Source organism: Mus musculus, chromosome 17, assembly GCF_000001635.26.
Source record: "Mus musculus strain C57BL/6J chromosome 17, GRCm38.p6 C57BL/6J".
Taxonomy (NCBI): Eukaryota; Metazoa; Chordata; class Mammalia; order Rodentia; family Muridae; genus Mus; species Mus musculus.
In genome coordinates this window covers 11,233,100-11,252,579 of record NC_000083.6, presented here as the reverse complement: position 1 = coordinate 11,252,579, position 19,480 = coordinate 11,233,100, and the positions used below count along the sequence as shown (strand labels likewise).

The following is a 19,480-nucleotide window of genomic DNA, read 5'->3' as shown; positions in this document are numbered from 1 at the left end:
AAAAACAGAACTGTAAGCAGACAATATGATGCTATATCATCTTTCTCTGGTTTTGGATCTTATTCTCCAACACCCTCTCCAGTTGCTATATGCTATCCTATTTGGCTTCTCTACTTATTTATTCACAAGATTCATCATACTTTTGTGGTTTTTTAATTTAAAATTTTTATCAGTTTTTATCAATAATATCATGCAATAGTGGTGGTGGTGGTGGTGGTGTATGTATGTATTTAAGTGTTGTGTGTATTGGAATAGGTGAGCATGTGCTATAGTACACATGTGAAGCTCAAAGAATGACTTTGGGCTATCAGCCATAACATTTTCCACCATGGGTTTGGGCAGATCAAACTCAGATCATTAAGCTTGCAAGAGAAGCCATTTACACACTGAGCTATCTCATAGCCCTTCTAGTATTATTGTTGTTGGCAGAGTCCCTTGATGAAGCCTTGAACCTGCTTCATTCCTTTAGAGTGCTTGGGTGGTAGGCATGTACCACCATGTCTTACTGTCTTCAGATCTTAGTGGAAAATGACAATGACACAGTGATTGTCTTCCTGGAAAATTCTTTGCATGCTTCATTACTGGTGAATATTGCAAGAAAAATCTAAGAAGTGTAATGACTGAGTAAAGGTAGAAATTGAATATTCTCTTGTGGGAGCCCAGAATTTTAGTGGAACTTCTCTATCCCTTTGAAATATGGGCAAGTTTGGGACACATGGAAATGAAGTGAGTGGTCCTGGAGAGGGGAAGTAGTGAGAATTGTTTTAAGAGAGTCATAAGTTTACCTTCTGTGTGTAGGTCAAATAACAAATGTAACTTTCAAACCTGCTGCTTTAAAAGGTAACACCACATGACAATATCTAACAGCACACCGGGAAGACTCAACACAGTTTTGTGTATTTTTTTGTGAGATGGAGAGCTCAGAAATGACTTCTAATTATCTGGGTGGAGAACTTGGGACTCAGGATGCCTTCTAATACAGACTGAGACAATCAAGACATTTGTTTGTCCTGGACAAGAGAACTAGACTGTGCATTAATACTGAAAATTCCTACAATCTATTACACAGCTGTTAAACACTGACTGTGTGTTACCCAATAGATTGTTTAGACATCCCACAAGAAGGTTCTATCTCTGCTTCAAGGATAGTGTTTGCCACCAGGTTTATAGAATCTACATGTGTTAGTTTGGTGTTCAGAGTTCTGTCAGGTACTGTAAACACAAACACCTTAAACTGGATAAAAGAGAAATCCCCTTCTTCACAAAGACATAAATCAGTCCTTGAAATAGAATACAAAAGGAAAGGCCAACTAAAAGAGTCAGTAAGAGAAAATCCAATAAATAACCCGTCTGAAATCCATTACATTGTTCTGTTATCAAATAAGGACAAGCAGCAGCAGATACCTATCCAGTCCATTATCTGTGTTTCTAAAACCCACTGGGTGGTCCAATTGTAAAGTTCTCACAGTCACCCTGAGCGGCATTAAGTTCTTGTCAGTGGAGTGGCCATGTTTTACTGAGATACAATATTCCCTCTTGGCATGAAGAGAATGGATAAAGCAAAGGAATTAAAGCTCAAATGAGCTAAAACTAAGGTATCTACACTATCAGTATTTGTGAAAACACATAATACTTGGTCAAGCATGGATGCAAATCCTGTAGTGATGATTTGAAATGTCACTTCACTCTGTGTGGGATGTTTCTGTTCCACTCTGGGCTCATGGCTTCCCAAGATTGCATTTATTGTTTACTGTGAAATATATCACCAAAAGTTCAATGATGTCACTCTGGAGGTGCAATGGATGAGCATCAAATGATTCAATTAATATTCAGAGTGGTGACTTAATAGACCTTTGGTGGAACAACCTGTCCTCACTGTCATGAGCCTTATTTCAGGACAAGGAGTCTTTACGATAAGCAACGTTTAACTTCTGCTTGTTGTACACAGTCATAATCTCTCAGGCATGATCATGCCCCACAAGCTTATGGCTTCACATCTTTTGGTGACAAAGAAGATGATTCGTGGAAGGCAGCAGCCATCTGGGAAGACAGGCAGGTCCCACTCACCTGGGCTGCCCTGAAGTAGTCCATGGCTCAGTGAAAATTGTTTATCATTGAACAGTACTACAGTGGGCAGGTACATGCACATCTTTCTTTAAAGCCTTTTGAGGATGGATCCGTTTAAACTCCTGTAAAGATCCATGCAATGGATTCATGTAGTCATCCAAGGAGGATTCATTCCTTAATTCTCAGAGTATTCAGTTTCCAATATACTGTTTCATGTGTTGTGGTTGGAACTGGAGCTTCCCCCACTGTAGGCTTGTACATGGGGGTTGGTTGCCAGCTTATGGGCTTTCAGGAACTGATTCTGTCATGGCATTGGATCCCTTGGAACTGGAGTTACAGACCACTGTTTGCTACTGTGTTGGTGCTGGGAACTGAATCTGAGTCCCCTGCAAGATTGGCAACTTCTCTTCACCACTGAACCATAAGTCTATAAACGGGCAGAGATTCCTAGTTTAATAGAGCACATTGTAAAGATGAAACAACAAATTTATAAAGTTGGAATATAGTAATCATAACATATGTCTAATATCAAAGGCAGCCTTTGTGATCTAACCCTCTGGGATTCTGGAAGAGTTTTAAAAGTTTATTAAACTCCAGAAGCTTCATTCAGAAAATTAATGGTAGTTAATGCATAGAGAGGCTTCATGAACCCCTAAAAATTCTGTTCCCTTGTCAGAAGATTTAATTTTTTAATAAGATGAACATTAAATCATTTTATTGCATAAGTAGGACTCAAATTCCTGAAGTAGATGAGAAACTTTTGGAACCTACAGGTTACACTAAATAATATTTTTAGTAAAAGTCTCACAAAATAGGTGTCAGTGTTTGTTCAGAGTGGATTTAGAAAGTTTGAAAATTTTCATATAGGCAGTTAACCTCTACTTCTTAGCTTGTATTTTTTTCTTTCTTTTCCTTCTAACCATATCATGAAATGGAATCCAGCAGCCTGCCTGTGTTTTTGGCACACTTGGCATTAATTAGGGCGCTCAGCAGACTCCCAAGATGGGTTCGCCAGCTGTAACTAGTCCTCCAGGGCTCCCATTCTTGTCAGATGCAAAGCGTAACATCTTGGCACATGTATTTTGTCCTCTGGAAGATTTCAGGGTTCACAAAGTGAAAATGCAAACGACTTCCGTCCTTGGTCATTAAGGCCAGCAGGAGCTCAATGTCCCTGCCATTTTAGCAGAGGTTTCTCATTAACAAGAGCACACAGTCAAACTGGGACTCAGTCAGTCCAGAGGGCAATGATTCCTTTCTCCTTTTAATTATAATGTGGCTTTTCTAAAGCAGCGTTGGAGGAATCACAAACCTGTCCGGCTCCCAACAAGCATCGCAGTCCACTGCTCAGGCCTGGACTGACTGCTACCTACCCTCTTCTACATTGCAATTTCCACTGCTCTGTTTGAAAACAACCAATCACAGAAATCCAAGTAGCGCTGACAGAACCACCTCTCTCCACCTCAACAGGCAAATACAGAAACTTGTGTGAGCCACAATTTGGCTGTCCTGGTTTTGATAGAAAGTTCACCTCCCAACAATCAGGCTGCTGCCTACATTTTTCTTCTCCACCCCACAGCTCTCCTTTCACAAGTGTTTAAGAGAGAAAGAAAACCTGGGTTATACAGGAACACTTTCAGAAACACCAGAAGACGAGGAGGGCAGATGGAATAAAAGTTAGAGCAGTCAGTGCTAGGCACGGTGATTGGCACTCATAGTTGCTCCACATAGCAGGAAGACAATATTACCAGTCTCTTGGATCATGATTGTATCCAGTGAGTACAGCCACTGCTCAGGGTGGGACCCCATTCTTCCCTACATCATGAGTGCCCCACACAGGCTGAATGGCAAGGGCCTGGGTTCCTTTTACTGCACCAAAACCAAAGAAACCAAGCCAGACTTCAGCATCTATCTCAGCCTCTTCTTCCATTAAGTCCCCTCATTACCTTGGCTGTGTCCCATTTTATTCTGATTGATACTGAACACGCACACACATGCATACTCACACACACACACACACTCACACACACACATACTCACACACTCACACACATGCACACACATGCATACTCACACTCACACACACACTCACACGCACACACACACTCACAAGCATACTCACACACACACACTCACACACACACACACACACGCACACACATGCATACACACAGACTCACACACACACATTTATATACATATATACATACACACATATATACATATGTACACACATATATACACATGCATACATACAGACACTCATGCATATATATATATATATATATACATGTATACATACATGCATACAAACACTCACATATGCTATGTTGCAGTGTTTTAAGTCAAGTGTGTATATATTGAGAAGTGATCAGCCTAGGACAATCATTGTATCTACTACATTATACTTCAATCATTTCTTTGTGATTAAAGCAATGAAAATTCTCCCCTTTGTTCTGAGACCTGCACTGCATTATGAAATGTATCCATCTTGCTGTGTCAGGCAAACAAGGAGTTTATTCTCCTTCCAATCTACACCATGGTACCCTTTCCCTCTCCCCTTCTCCTCTCCTCCTCTGTTAATTCCTACTCTACTTCGACTGACATGAGAACAACCTATTGCCTCAGTTGTCACATGTCGATGTGCATTCTTAATAGTTTAAAATAGAAAAAAAAAAAACCCTGACAGAATTGAAACTAGAAACCAAAACATCTTTATATCCTCTTTCATGACTGCCGTGTATCTTTACATGTATCATAGCCCCCCTCAGCAGCCAATATTACCCTCTCCTGCCTCCTTTCTAAATTTTAGATTGGACTCACCCCGAGACTTGGTTAGATATTTACATATTCTCATTATAGGCTAGGATCCATCTGAGAATAAACTAGCAGGTTTTGTTTTGTTTTCCTGAGATGGGATAACCTTGATTGATATTGAACTTTCCATGTCCCTCTGTTTCCCTGAAACATTCTGGTTTTGATTTTCTTTACAGCTGAGTAACATTCCATTTTGTATGTGTACCACATTTTCCTTAGCCATTCGTCATCTGAGGACTTGAAGGCTGCTTCCATTCCTTACTATAGTAAGTAGATCAGCAGTAAGCATAGATGTACACATATAACTTTTTGGTGCAATATGGAATTCTCTGGGTATACGCCTAGAGTGGTATGTCTGAGTCGTAGTGTAGTTCTGTTTTATATTTATTGAAGCAGCTCCAACGTGATTTCCCCAATGGGTGCACTAATCTGTTCTCCCCCCAGCAGATAATGAAGGTCACTCATTCCCCACATCCTCTCCAACCGTTGGTATCACATTTCTTGATCATAGACATTCTTGCTGGTATGAGGTCAAAATTCACAGTAGTTGTAATTTACATTTCTTGATCACTAGGAATGTTGAACATTTTAAATATGGGGTTATTGGTCCTTTGTGTCTCTTCCTTCAAAGAGTGTCAATACCATGAGTTCTCTCTCTGACTGGCAATTTTATCTCCTTGATGCTTGGCTTTTGCAGCTCTTTGTAAATCAGTGCATCAGCCCCTTGTCTAACACAGCTGGGGAAGATGGCCTACATCCTGTAAGTGATTTGCTTCTCAGGAGTCTTCCTTTTCTATGCAGAGGCATTCTCAGTTACGTTGTCCCATCTGCTGATACCTGGAGTTGGTCCCTATGTAAGCGATGCTCTCTGCAGAGAACTCTTGCCCATCCCACACAGTCTTTTCCACACAGTGTTTTCCTCTGGCAATTAAGTGTTTCCCTTTGAAACACTAAGTTTCACTTAGAGTTGATTGGTTTTTTGTACAAGATGAAAGATACAAGTCTACTTTGATTTTTCTGCAGGTGGGGATCCAGGTTTCTTCAGAACCATTTGTTACACATGTTATTGTTTGCCTCCTTCATCACGAATTGGGTATCCATAGCTTTGTGTTTATTACTGGGTCATCTATTCTCCTCCATTGGTCTAACTATTTCTTTGCAAATTCCAGGCTTTACCACTATGGTTCTGTAGAATAATTTTCATTACAACACCTCCAGCTATGTTCATACTCCTTAGGATTGCTTTGGCTGTTCATCTTCTTTTGTGGTTCTACTGGTATGTCTAGATCTGGGATGTACAACATCAGATTTTTTTTTATGGATACTGCAGTGAATCTGTTTGTTCAATTTGGTACAGTAGCCATTTTCATAATACTAATTCTGCTAATACAGGATCATGGAACAATTTTTTCCACTATCTAGTGTCTCTTTCTCCTCCTCCTCCTTCCCCTCCTCCTCCTCCCCCTCCTCCTACTCATCCTTCTTTATGGTAGATATGTGAATGGAGCTGTCTGGGTACTGAAGTTTCGAGAACCATTTTTGTATTACAAAAGAACCCAACATGTATTAATCATTTGAGATGGTAATTATGAAGTTGGATTTTCTTTTCAAAATTTTACTGACCATTTGTGCATCTGGAATTAGACACAAATGGTCATGGAAGACATTTGAGTGGCACATGGATGGTGACAGGCATTTGTCAAACTGTCAAAAGCATCTTGTTTTCACATGTAAAGAGCAACCTTTGCAACTCTTCCACTCTTATATGGCCCACTTAGGAAAAACAATGTAAACAACTTTATTTTTAGGAAAGGCTTTTTGTAACCTAAAAAAATTCCCTTTTATCTTCTGTTTAAAGCTGTATTAAATCAATCTATTATCATATTATTCAATAGGCAAACTATAAACCATAATTATGTTTTATAATAAAGTATTTTTTTTCTGAGAACCTGGTTCCTCTTATTATGTCCTGCCCCTGTCAATATGTTCATTATATATTAGATAGCTAAATTTCAAATAGTGAGGGATCTGGCTGAGAAGACACATGCATGTTATCCCAGGACTCAGGAGACTAAGGCAGAAGGACTGGACATTTGATGACAGTTTGGCTTTTACAGTGACAGCCTATCTCAAAAGCAAGGATAGCAAGGAAGAAAGAAAGGAATGAAGGAAGGGAGGGAGGGAGGGAGGGAGGGAGGAAGGGAGGAAGGGAGGGAGGGAGGGGAACCATGAAAACCTAAAAGAAAAAAGGGTAGATCCACCATACTTTTATGTCCTTGACAGATTGCCTGTCGACTTGTCCTCCCTAACTCTTTGCGGGAGGACATTCCATCTTCCTTGGGGCAAGGAACCATTGCACATAGTTTCCATACCCCAAGGCACACTGTAGCCTGCTATCCATATGCAGTTATTCATTAACATTTTCCTGCCAAATGTGAAAAATAAGAGCTGAAGCGTGGCAAGGGCCACTTTTCCATGTGAAAACAAGACGCTTGTGACAGCTTGACAAATGCCCGTCACCATCCACAGCAGGGCCAGGCAGGGGAGCTGCAAAATGTACTTGACCTGCTCGCATTTGATGAGTGAACCTTCAGAAGGGCAAACAGAAATGTTGTAAGTAATTACAGGACAGTGCGCAGCGGCGACTGGAAAGAGCAAGGGGTGAGGAGTTCTGTTTCTAGAACCCTGTTCAGGCTTCTTGGGAAAGAACACAGCACTGTTTTTCTTCCTGTCTCTTGGGGTCCTCCAAAGTCAATCAAGCAATATCCTCAATACTCCCCACAAACTTCTTACATTTTTACTTCTATCATGAAAAATGATACTCTAGTAGGAATTTCTGTGATGAAGATAAAATTAAATCTCTGGCTGATTCCTAATGTGTTTTTAATAATCTGGTGTGATATCAACTCTAACTTACTCTAGCATTCCTGCCAAAGGTTTTATTATTTTGTAGAAGCTACTTTCAAGAGGATCTCCTTAAAGCTGTCCAAAAACCCCAAGAAATTCATACCCTCTGGCTTAAAGTCATTAGCATGCAAAACATACCTTTCAAGTACTTGAGATTTGATTTGGGAATAAAATGAAGATTGCATCTGAGGCCTATCATGTTATCTCATTAGCAAGCCTCCATGACTGGTTTGTACTTGGCTGGTCTGAGCTAATCTGTGGTCTCAGAATCATTTTCATCTTGTACTACATCTGGGACTGGCAAAGCATTATTGATAAGAAGGGTTCTCTAATAATTCTGGTGAATCTATAAATGGTGTGGGACTAGACTACAAGTTTTTATATACCATTGATTTCAATTTCTTTTGCATTGGTCAATATCTATAGCTTTCTAATTTATATCTAAATCTATAGATTTATATCTTTTATGTTTATGTTCCTAAGTTGAAGTTCAATAGTTTATCCTGGCCTGTAGTATTTCATCCAAACTAGGCTCCTCCATAGGGTTCTCAGCTTTAAATGGGATAGGTCTAGTTTATTTTTTCTACTGAGGTTTTAGGGAATCATTAAATAAGTAGGCCAAAATTAGGAGCCAAAAGGAATAGACAGCTGTAACCGATGCGCAACCAATGTCATGTGTGTCATTGTACACATAAGCCCGCAGCTGCTTCCCATAAGATCAAGCATCCCAGCCTGCATCAAGGAAGAGCTCATAAGGTTCCACCCCTAACTGAGGAGTATGTCTGCCATGGAAGGAAGAGTTGGCTTTCCTCAGAGACAGATGCCCTGGGAGTCTCCCCATCCTCTAAGAGATGGTCCTACATCCATGCACACATAGGCAGGACTGCATAGACTCTGGGTTTTAATTAAAAAGGAACAGAGGAAGTAGAGAGGGGGAAATGGTTGGGGAACTCGGGAAGGAGTCGTAGGGCAGGGAAGGGAGAAGTGGAGTTGATCAAAACAAATTCGTGTATGAAATTCTCACACCATAAAATGAGCTTACAAGGAAAAGTTTCTACCAAGCCTGGAGAGAAATAGTTATATAATAAGAAAAATTTTCATATGAATTGTATGTGGTAGTAGTGAGACTTGAAAATGCTGAACAAAGTTAACAAAGCTTTTTTTTTTAAGATTTATTTAAATTTCTACTTCCCCCTCTCCTGTGTGTGTGTGTGTGTATGTGTGTGTGTGTGTGTGTGTGTGTGTGTGTGTGTGTGTGTATGTGTGTTTGTAGGTCAGAGGACAACTTGCAGGAGTCTGTTCTGTCCTTCTACTACGTGGATCCTAGGGATTGCTCTTCAGTCAGGTGGTCAGACTTAGTGCCAAGCATTTTTATCCAACGAGCATCCTACCAGTCAAGGATTTAATATTTGAAATGTTTTTTAAAAATGAAAAAATAGAAAACCATATGTAATAAAGTTGATCTTCCAAATTTTACTACTTGATTGCAATTAACAATAGGCATGACTTTACAAGGCCCTAACATAAGATTGTGCCTACTTAGCTGGGTAGTGGTGACACACATCTTTAATCCCAGCACTTGGGAGGGGGAGACAGGCAGATTTCTGAGTTCGAGGCCAGCCTGGTCTACAAAGTGAGTTTCAGGACAACCAGGGCTAAACAGAGAAACCCTGTCTCAAAAAACAAAACAAAAAACAAAACAAAACAAAACAAAACAAAACAGATTGTGCCTACTTTACAAGGTAAATATTTAGATGGATTAGAATAATTACTAATTCTTCTGACTCTTGAACTGAAGCTATGGAAGAAGACTGTCCTTGGGCAAGACTTTTCAGTTGCTCAGGCAGCATCATGTTGCCTATGTACTCGTGGTGAACACATGGGCACTGTCTGGGCTATGGAGCTAATGGCAAACCTAACAGAATAATGCACAAAAGAAGGCTTGGTGGAGAGGAGGATATGCATAGACATGCATAGGTCTGCCTGGTTTCATTCACACCAATTCCAGACGCCATGACACTGGACACTGATTTACAAACTGATCGGCCATGTCTCTTTTGCCCTGGTCTCTGGGTGCTCTCTCCGTGCAGAAAGGGTAAGTGTCCCTAAAGCAGGCTATGTTCTCCATTGCTCCAGGACTTTCAACTGGCTCCCTTCTCCTGAGGGTACCTTCCAGAACCAGGAAGCCCTGTGAGACCTTGTCCCATCAGCCACACTCTCTGGCCTTAACCATTACTGCTCTCCTCCCTTCTTAAACACTGTCCCACCTCAGGTTCATGGAGTTTTAGGAGGCCTCTGTCTGAGCTGTCAGAAATGATGTGCTCTCTTATCTTCACCCCAAATGTGAGTGTATTTCAGAGGAACCTGAGGACCCCTTTTTTTTTCCTGCTAGTCACTGTTACCCTCCTACAGCTAGACTGTGCCCAGTGTGGGGAGGCTTTCTTCTCTTTGTTTTCTGTTATATCCCAGTGTCTGGACCAGTGCCTGGCACAGGGCTGGGATCCAGTGCCTGTGAGTTTACACGATTAGTTTTGTGGTAACGTTAGCAGAAAGCCCTGCTTTGCCGGACCCTGTAGCTTCATTTCATTTTCAGGAAGTGATGGATGCCCCTTATTCAGGAAACACAAACAACATGTAAACTTAATTCAGACACATGACCTCCAAGGCCAAAAATAGCTCATTCACATTCACATTCCAAGTTTGTAACATAATATATATTGCATTCACTAAGCATATTTTGAACAGTACTATTTTTTTACTGTCTAGGGCAGTGCTACTCAGTTTGTTTCCTGAACTGCACTATCAGTATTCCCCAGGGACCTGTCAGAACAGGTTCTTAGCCTCTGTCCCAGGCCACAGGGGTGGAGCTCAGCAGCCTATGTGCTCATAAGGCTGTGGGTGATCCTGGGGAGCCCCAAGCTCAAGAACCATGGCTCCTTCCAGTCCCTTGACTTATTAGCCTTAATGTCCTACACCTGCAAGTACTGTGAACTTAGGATAAGAACAGAGATGGTGCCCCCCAGAGAAATAGGTTTATTCGAAGAAACAGGGAAATGCATTGTAGGGTCTGCAGGCTGTGGAGGATCATAGAAGCATCCCAAGACATTGATTATGAGTGAATTATAAAGGCAAAGAGGAATCTGTGAGCTCTTTTCAAACAAACATCATGGGTCAGGGTACCTTGTGGCAGCTCCAGTGTGATATCACCGGAGGACACAGTCAGTGCTAGGAAGGTGTACTTGGGAAGACACCCTTTCAGAGTCAGTATAGGCATGATGGAGTTCCTGATATAACCCTGTTACAGGGACACGTGATGGTGGTGCTGGGCATGGAGGAGTTTCTCATAGACTTTTAAAATTCTTTAAAGTTTAGAGCTGTATACACAGGGTATTCTAGTCAGACTTGTCTCAACTATTCTTTGGGTCCCAAGTGATTTCACTGAAACACTGACAAGTACCATGGTACAAATAGTATAAGTGTGTTTTATGTAAATCATCATATGACCTCTCTTAGTTAGATACCTTCTCCTGCCTACAAATACCTGAAAGGCACACTTTTGGACTGCAGACATTTTTTGTAATAAAAAGTTAAACAGCTTTTTCTGGAAAAGGAAAGGAAAGAAAAGAGAAGAGAGGAGGGGAGGGGAGAGGAGGGGAGGGGAGAGGAGGGGAGGGGAACAGAGCTGACTCTCCCCCCTGGTCCTCACATACACAGTGTCTATAAAACCAGGCAGAAAGTTGGTGTCTCTGCCTTCATTTTGTATCTGTCTCCTTTACTCTCTTATGAGAGTCAATCAGATTCCCACTCAACTCTGCGTGCAGACATGATGCTCACATGAAGACTGGCTGGACCATGGCGGCTCATCCTTCTCCTTAAAGGTTGAAAGTACAGGAAATTAAGGGACACAATGCCAGTATATTACTTAACAAATTTCTTTCCCTATGCTTGGATGCAGACCATGAGAATGGAACCACCCTTCTTGTGTTCTAGACACAGCACAAGCCTACAGGCAGCTCACCCTTTTGTGTCACTGATCCCTAAATTATTCTATGAAAGGAACCATGGAGCTCCCCGTCCCTGCTCACCAACAAAGCAGGAGCTAATATCTCATGATACAGATAGAACTGGGCCTGGAATTATAGGACTTCTCCAGGGTCTCACAGAGCCAGCCCTGAGAACCAGGCTGAAGTGTTAGCAAGGCTGATTGATCAATTCTGTCTACCACTGCCCCTGCTCCAACTCCTCCTCTATATGTGAGGCTCAGGTCAGAATCCTGAAGTCAGATCTGAGGATGCTGCTCCCTGTTTTCACATTATAGCGACAGAGACCAAATCCCCTCCTTGATTTTCAGCATGGCTTTCTTGCTTTGGTTTCTGGATTAAAGGGCCAGTCCATCCCTCCCACCCCACCCCAGCTGCTTCTAGTGCTGTTTTTAGATGAACCTCTAGTTAAACCTAGGTGTTGAGATAGTAAACACAGACTGTAGTAAACTGAATGAGGTATTTAGTATACACATATAGATGGTTATTTTGCTCTTATTCTTGATGAGAAAATAAGTAGAAAGGTTGGGTTTTGCTCAAAAGTATAAATAAGTGTATATTTTATTTTTTAGAAAGTTATATAGAATTAGTTGATTGATCTACTAATATAATGAACTGATTTGGTCAATAAACATCTGAAAAGTAGGAAGAATAAACTATTTTAATACTATGTTTAACTCTCAACCATACACACTTTGCACAAAACATATATGGTCAACCTATTGATGAACAATACATATAGATTTTTTTAGTTGGTGTTTATATAACCTATATTTCACTAAACATCCATTGGTAACTCACAAATTAAAAAAAATCTTAACTGTGATTTGTGGATTTGCTAATATGACATGACATATTCAGACCATTTGTTTTAACTATGAAATCACCAAAGGTACTCCACACCATACCTTAAACTCAGCTATTCTTTCTATTTTCATAACCTCATATGTGACTGCCACAGTCATGTGTACAGGTGTCACAGAAGATTCATCTTTGGAGGTTATTGCATGTCCATGAAGCTCTGGAATTGCTCTCTGTGGCAGGCTCAATAGACTGACACCTGTAGGGTTATATACAAACCACCACACAGCCTACACCTTACCCATCACTCCATCCTATGATTTTAACTCATATTGTGTGACTATTGGTCAGAATATGAGCATATTGCAGTCCCAATTTCTTAAGACACTTTTCCTAGCAAGTGGGGTTTTATCTGCTGTTTATGTTGCTTGTGTGTCCATCAAATTGGTAAGCATCATAACCCAGAATGGACTGCTCGTTTCCTGAGGGTCAGCCCTCACATACTCATTTGGCCTCAGACCCTTTCTTTCCTGAGGTAAACTCTTCAGCAGGACTTCCGGGTCTGAGGGCAGACAAGCCTGTGCAGGCTTTGAAGGCTGTCTAAACCCTGTCCTTGAGCAATAATTTTTTGGGGTATGTGTGCTAAGCTGTAAGTTCAAGGCACTGCCCTCGGCAGTAGGCCACTGCTCCACTATCCCTGTTCTCTTACTTCCCTTGGGAGCCAGCCATTCTAGTTTCTGCTCTCATCTAGCAAACCTTGGCTCTCTTTAATTTTAAGACCTCCCTGTCCTGGGTGTTTCTTCCTTTCTGAGATGAGCTCACACTTGTTTGTCATGGCTAGGGTCGGTGTCCCTAACCTCTGGGCAATCCATTCTTCTATGCAGCTACAGCTGGGAACTGTGCTGTTGTTTACTACACGACCACTCATGGTCTTAAAAATCAATTAGACTATATGTATTAATTTTAACAAGAGGCATTTTCTATTATTTTAGGCTTCCATCTTTCTGGCCTCAGGATCCTGATACTGAGAAAGCATGCTAGTTCAGGCCTCCCTGTATCTATGTGGGAGAAGAAATAAACTGCTCTAGAGAGTCAATTATTGGTGTTTGCCTGTGTGCATAGCCAAAATTACTACTGTTCTACCATTACTTATTCATACTAGATAATAAAAGCTCAGAGAAATATATCAACATCATCAATGTAACAAAATGATGACTGTAAGCTAGGATTTGACTCTCGGGACCTTCCCCAACCCTAATCACAAACATGGAATTAAGATTTGAGACCGTTGGGACCTCAGGAGTGGGATTAATGTCATAAAAATGAATTCATGAATGATTACTACAATCAAACAAGAGAATATTTCACCTGGAATGTATAGAGCCCAGATAATATGAACTTCAAAATATGTTTCTGGCATGAGGATTATTTTCAGCCACTCTTGAAGAGTCAGTGAACCCATCTTTTTTTTTTTTTTTTCCTCTAAGGCTTTGAATCCCTTCTACAACATGGAGCCATGTTCCTCATCTCCTCTGTGAAAGTCACCAACAAGATGCCTTCTGAGGAACAGAAGCCAGGCTCTTCCAGATTTCATGTCCTGGGACCTTCATTTTGAAATGTCCAGCCTTCAGGACTGTGAGGAATACATCTCCATGCACTAGACATGTCCAGTCTTGAGCATTTGCTGCTAGATAAATTGACTGATCCAACTTCATCTATTTATAAAGGAAAATACTTGAAATGAGATGGAAGGATACTGACATCATGGTATGAGGTCAGAGAGTGCAAAAAAGAAATAAAAACTGAAAAAATATCATTGCTTTTTAATACCTTCTCTACATAATTGAAAACAGTGAAGGAAGATACAGTTAAGAAAGTAAGAAATTGTAGAAAAGCAAAGTATGAGGCAGACATACGTGCACCTAGGTGTATATCAAGCTTGTCACATGTCTTTAACCCCCCTCCCCCAGCTCCTCAAAGGAGAAACATATAACTTAGTGTTCGTGGCCCAAGCATCATCAGCGTCCCTTATGTCCACTCTGCAATGACCTCTGTTTTATTGTACTTGCTACTTACTCCATGTACTACACTCACTGTCTACAACTGTGTTTCCTCAGGATGTCTCCCTGTGGTGACTTAAGAGATTCCAGCATCAAACATACAATAAACCAAGTAGGTACAGGCCAACTCTCTGGAGAGTTGCTTAACAAACATGTTCAGTAGCCTTAAGCAGAATTACAGCAGTTACCTGGACCTCTGGCTGCTTCTGAATCCCTCTTACTGTCTGTGTCCAGAATGACCGCCAGCCCCACAGAGTCCACCGGCAGGGTATGGCTGCTCAGGTCCACTCGTGTCAAGCTCCTGGACTCCCATATGGAGCCCTCTGAGGTGCTCTGGGGTTCGTCCCCTCCAGATGCATTTGTTTCATGACTTCTCCTCCGTGGTCTCTGTACTATGTGTACAATACTCTGTTGTTCCAGGTCACAGTTCTGTGTAGGGGCCAGGCAGAAACACAATAAAATGAAAAGCATTATATGCAAGTAGAGCTTAAATGGTCCTCCATGCTAGAGTATATAAAAATAGTTTAAACACTACTTAATAAGTTCAATTGCTACCAGAAACAGTGGCATTGAATGGAAGTCAAGGTGTGTTTCATTGACATATTAACATTTACTCTGCCAGTGGAGCAACAGAAGGTATGCATTGCATGTGACAGGCAAGCAACATGGAACTAAGGCTAGATGTAGACAATTGAAAGGAAGATAAAAACTATGGAAACATCAGAAGATGGTGAAACTTAGTAGGAAAGCAGATCCTAATGCATCCATAAGTGCCCTGCAAGTCATACTCACTTAAGACCAATTTACCTCTCGAGTGCTTTGTCCTTAACTCATTTAATTTAAACACTGGTAGTCATTTCTGCTTTCTAAAAGCACTGAAGGTTATTATCAATTACAGGGTACTTCTACGCAGAATCATAATGACTGTGCTTGTGGCTGACTATCCCTTCCTGACCTTGCTGCTATGAGCAAGCATACTATGGTACCAACGAGGAAGCTGGTGAAGGGTTTGTCTGCCCTTATGCATACCTGTGATTAAAATCGGTAACCACTTACAATAAAACCTTCTGTGCTCCTATCTTGTTCTTTACGAACAGGAGCCTGTAAAACCTAGAATAAAAGTTAAGAGTCAGATATTTGCTAAGGCAAGACCCAGACTACCTTAGGTCAAGCTCTACTTTAGAGTTAGTAGTAGCTAGAAACACCATTCTTCTGCCTTTTCTAACAGAGCCAGGATCTGGCTCCTCCTTTAATTCCCACATCTCTGTGCTCATTGGTTTATTGCTATCCTCTGTCATTGTGAGAATGGTCAAGAGATACAATCACACAAAAGACACAGTGCATTCTTCCTTCTCCTCTGTCTTCCTTGAACAACTCTTTACTGTCACCATCAAAACTCTTTGAGAACTGTGACCTCTGCCACTTAACTGAATCTACCACCAAGGACACTGCAGCTTGGTGTCTGCCTTCACTAGTGAGAAGATGGCTAGAGTGTTGGCATTCCAACCTCTTGCCATCCTCCTGCTCTTGCTTCAGTAACTCTGACAGGCTTGCTCTGCCCTTAGTCCCAGAGTCTCTCCTTAGTGGCTCTTACTCAAAGTATTACTATCTCCTACCCTTATCATCCTCTGTCCCCAAGGCCTCTGCTACCTAACCCCCCTATTTCTATCAAAGCACTGCCTGCAAATTTCCACAGCATCTCAAGCACCCCACCCCCACCCTGTGCTTTAGTTTCCACATTGACAATAATATCAGGAGTATCAAAGCCTGCTCTGGAGACTGAGAGACATGTAAGGGATCTAATCCCTATCACAGATCAGTCTGGAAAATGGAAGGCCATGGCCCTACCTTGTTTATGAATGTGGTCTCAGAATTATATTTAGTTTTTCTACTCCTATGATCCTGATGGAAAGCACGCAGAGAAGGCAGAACATGCAGAACACAGAGAAGGCAGAACATGCAGACAGTATAAATATGGAAATTCTGGCAAAATCTCAGCTTTCTGTGTTCTAAAAAATAATAATTTAAAAGAATTCCTCTCTGCTTAAGATCTCTTTGGATGCAAGAGGAGCTTGGGCATATTTTCTGGGGCAAATGAGAAAGAAATCTGAGAGAATAGCTACCCTCTCATCTCATGTCCAGCCTTCTCTTGCATTCAGAATGCTCAGCAAAGGGATTTCAGCAGTTACAGTGGTATTTACAGAACATATTTCTAAGTCTCCATCCATGGTTCTGAGATCTGTAATTGCTTAATTCTTTAACTCTTTCACAGAAAACACTGTTGATCTGGAGGTCCCTTTGCCAGATGGTGTACTTGCATGTCATGCCAACACAGCCCAGAGCCATGCTAATAGCCAATTCCATGGACAGTAAGCTAGATAAAGTTCAGCTGTGTGGCCATTCCAAGGCCCCAGTAATATTCAGTTCACACAGTAGTCAAACCCTGCCCCCCCCCCAGGTCTCAGGGCTAGAGATTTTAGGAAGAACGACAAGTGGAGCTATCCAGTATGATTGCATAGTCCCTCAGAGTCAAAGCAATCTCCCCATAAACACACTAATATTTTTGGCAGGAAAGCAAAGCAAAACCATTGCCTAATAAGCAAAGACAATATATTCAGTTTTTAGTTTGTTTATAATAACTTGTTTCCCTAAGAAGAAGGACAGTGGCTGAGTGTTTTATAAGCAAAACAGGTTAAGAATTCCTCCAGCTGGGCAGATGTTAAATTTTAATCAGTGTGGTAGACCTGTTGGAGACTGAGAGATCCATTAGTGTCTCAGGCTCCCTCCAACAGGACCTGTGGTACACTGCTATTACTCCGGAAAGTAACAACCAACTCTCATCCAGGCAGCCAGAGTCTGAGAATACCTAAAGTGAAGACAAAGCAAGCAAACACTTGCTTTTTATTTCAGAGTTTGATACTCTAATTAAGACCTCGGAGATGAGAAACACTCTGAAGACTGGATAATGCTTATCTAGAACACAGTTCTGCACCTGGGGCTCAGGGAGCATTTTGGAAAAGGAGGGCAGAAAGATTGTTAGAGCCAAGGATCAAGGAGTTTGCTATGAGGTTGTATCTCCTAGAAATTTCAGGAGCTGCACCCATAGACTCTCACTAACATGACTGCCTAAACACGAGCTGAGCAAGAAGGACACCAATAGACATGCTAACGTGGACGAGGCCTCAACCCAGGCAGAGAAATGAAGAAGAGCACAGGATTGTTTATCCAATACCAAATGGTCAACTCTGAAAACGTACAAATGGCAACATTATACAGATAAAATATGTTCTATTTATATTTTAGTAATACATATATGTGTGTGTATGAGTTTATCTGGGTGAATATACATATATATGTTAGGGATATGTGTGTGTGCATCTATGCATATTTACATGTATATGTTAGGAATATATGTGTATATACATGTATATGTATATGTATATGTGTGTATACATCCATGTTGAGACTGTATGTGTGTGTCTCTATGTCAGTATACCTATATGAATGCTAATAAAAAATAGGCCATGGATTTTGAAAATGATCAGGGGGAATGGAGGGAGGAAGGGGGAAGGGGAAACAATCTAATTATACTATAAATTCAAAAATATAAGAAGTAGATAAAAATGTTCTTGAAGTCTGAAGCCTTGAAAAATAAGCATATTCTCTGACAAGAAAAGTTACTAGAAAATGGAAAGTTATAAGCAAGTTACCAGATGCTCGACACGGAGCCTCGGAGAACAGCCTCTGCCAGTTTCTAAGGAGATGCTGGTACCAGAACAGCCTGACCCACAGAGAGCATGAGATGCCCCACAGAGAGCATGAGCACCAGTATCTGCTGAGTCTGAGCGGCTCTTCCAAAACTCAGATGCTGAAAGTTGATAACCTGTGTGATATCAGTGATGGAGGTTCTGTAGGAAGTGAGCAAGTCTTCGGGGAGGAGGAGGAGGATGCTGTCAGAAGGCATAGCATCCTTGTTAGCTGGAGCCTGAGCTTGGGGTTCCCAAATGTCAGGCCTATCAGAAACAAATGTACGTTCTTTATAAATTTTCCTGAGTAAGGTATTCATGTAGCCACATAATCTGGTAAGAAACAATACTGTTAATGGGTTAGAACTCTGCTCAGGACACATAAAGCTAATTGCACATCATTTATTGTGGCCACTGTTGTTCTCATTTCTACTGTGTGGAAACCAAGGAGCCAAGGAGCCACCAAGGAGTTAAAAATGGGCCCAAGGTCACCCAGTCTTCAGTGTGAAAGGGGGCCTACCAGCAGCTTTATTCAAGCTGAGTCTAAAACAGAAATGGAGACATGGGTTGGGTAGAGCGAGTCTACGAGGGTTACTGTGAAAAGTGGGCCTAGAAAGGCCAGCAGAGTCAGCACAGGGAGGAAGGCTTGAGAGAAGCAGCCCCATCCCGGTTCGAGAAGGAAATTCCCAGGCAGGGTAAGGACCGAGATTAATTCCTAGGCTTGGAGGCACAGAGTTGCAATTCCAGTGACCCGAGGCAGAAACTGGCTGATCCTCGGGCTCACTGGGTAGCTAACCTCGCTTACATGGTTGGATACATCCAGGCCAGTAAGAAACTAGGACTCAAACAAAAAAAAACAGGGCCTGAGGAATGAAGCCTCAGGTTGGTTGACCTTTGACCTCCATAGAGGCTGGGAACAAGCTGAGGCCATGAAGGTGGGAGTGGGCTACAACTAACTGTTTTGAATTTTTGTTTTGTTTTGTTGTGTTTTGTTTTGTTTACTAGCAAGACCTTCCTCGTGTGAATGTGACTAGTCAGTTCCATC

At 41.4% G+C, this 19,480-nt stretch overlaps 1 protein-coding gene across 10 annotated transcripts in view; it reads right to left on the bottom strand.

The window, feature by feature from the left end:
• The window catches only part of Prkn (parkin RBR E3 ubiquitin protein ligase), a 1,223,012-nt gene that overhangs the window by 810,791 nt on the left and 392,741 nt on the right, over positions 1–19,480 (bottom strand). For all 10 annotated transcript variants that reach the window (NM_016694.4, NM_001317726.1, XM_006523336.3 and 7 more), the window contains one exon: positions 14,878–15,118. In NM_016694.4, the coding sequence (NP_057903.1) occupies positions 14,878–15,118 (241 nt within the window). The remainder of the gene's footprint in view (positions 1–14,877; positions 15,119–19,480) is intronic.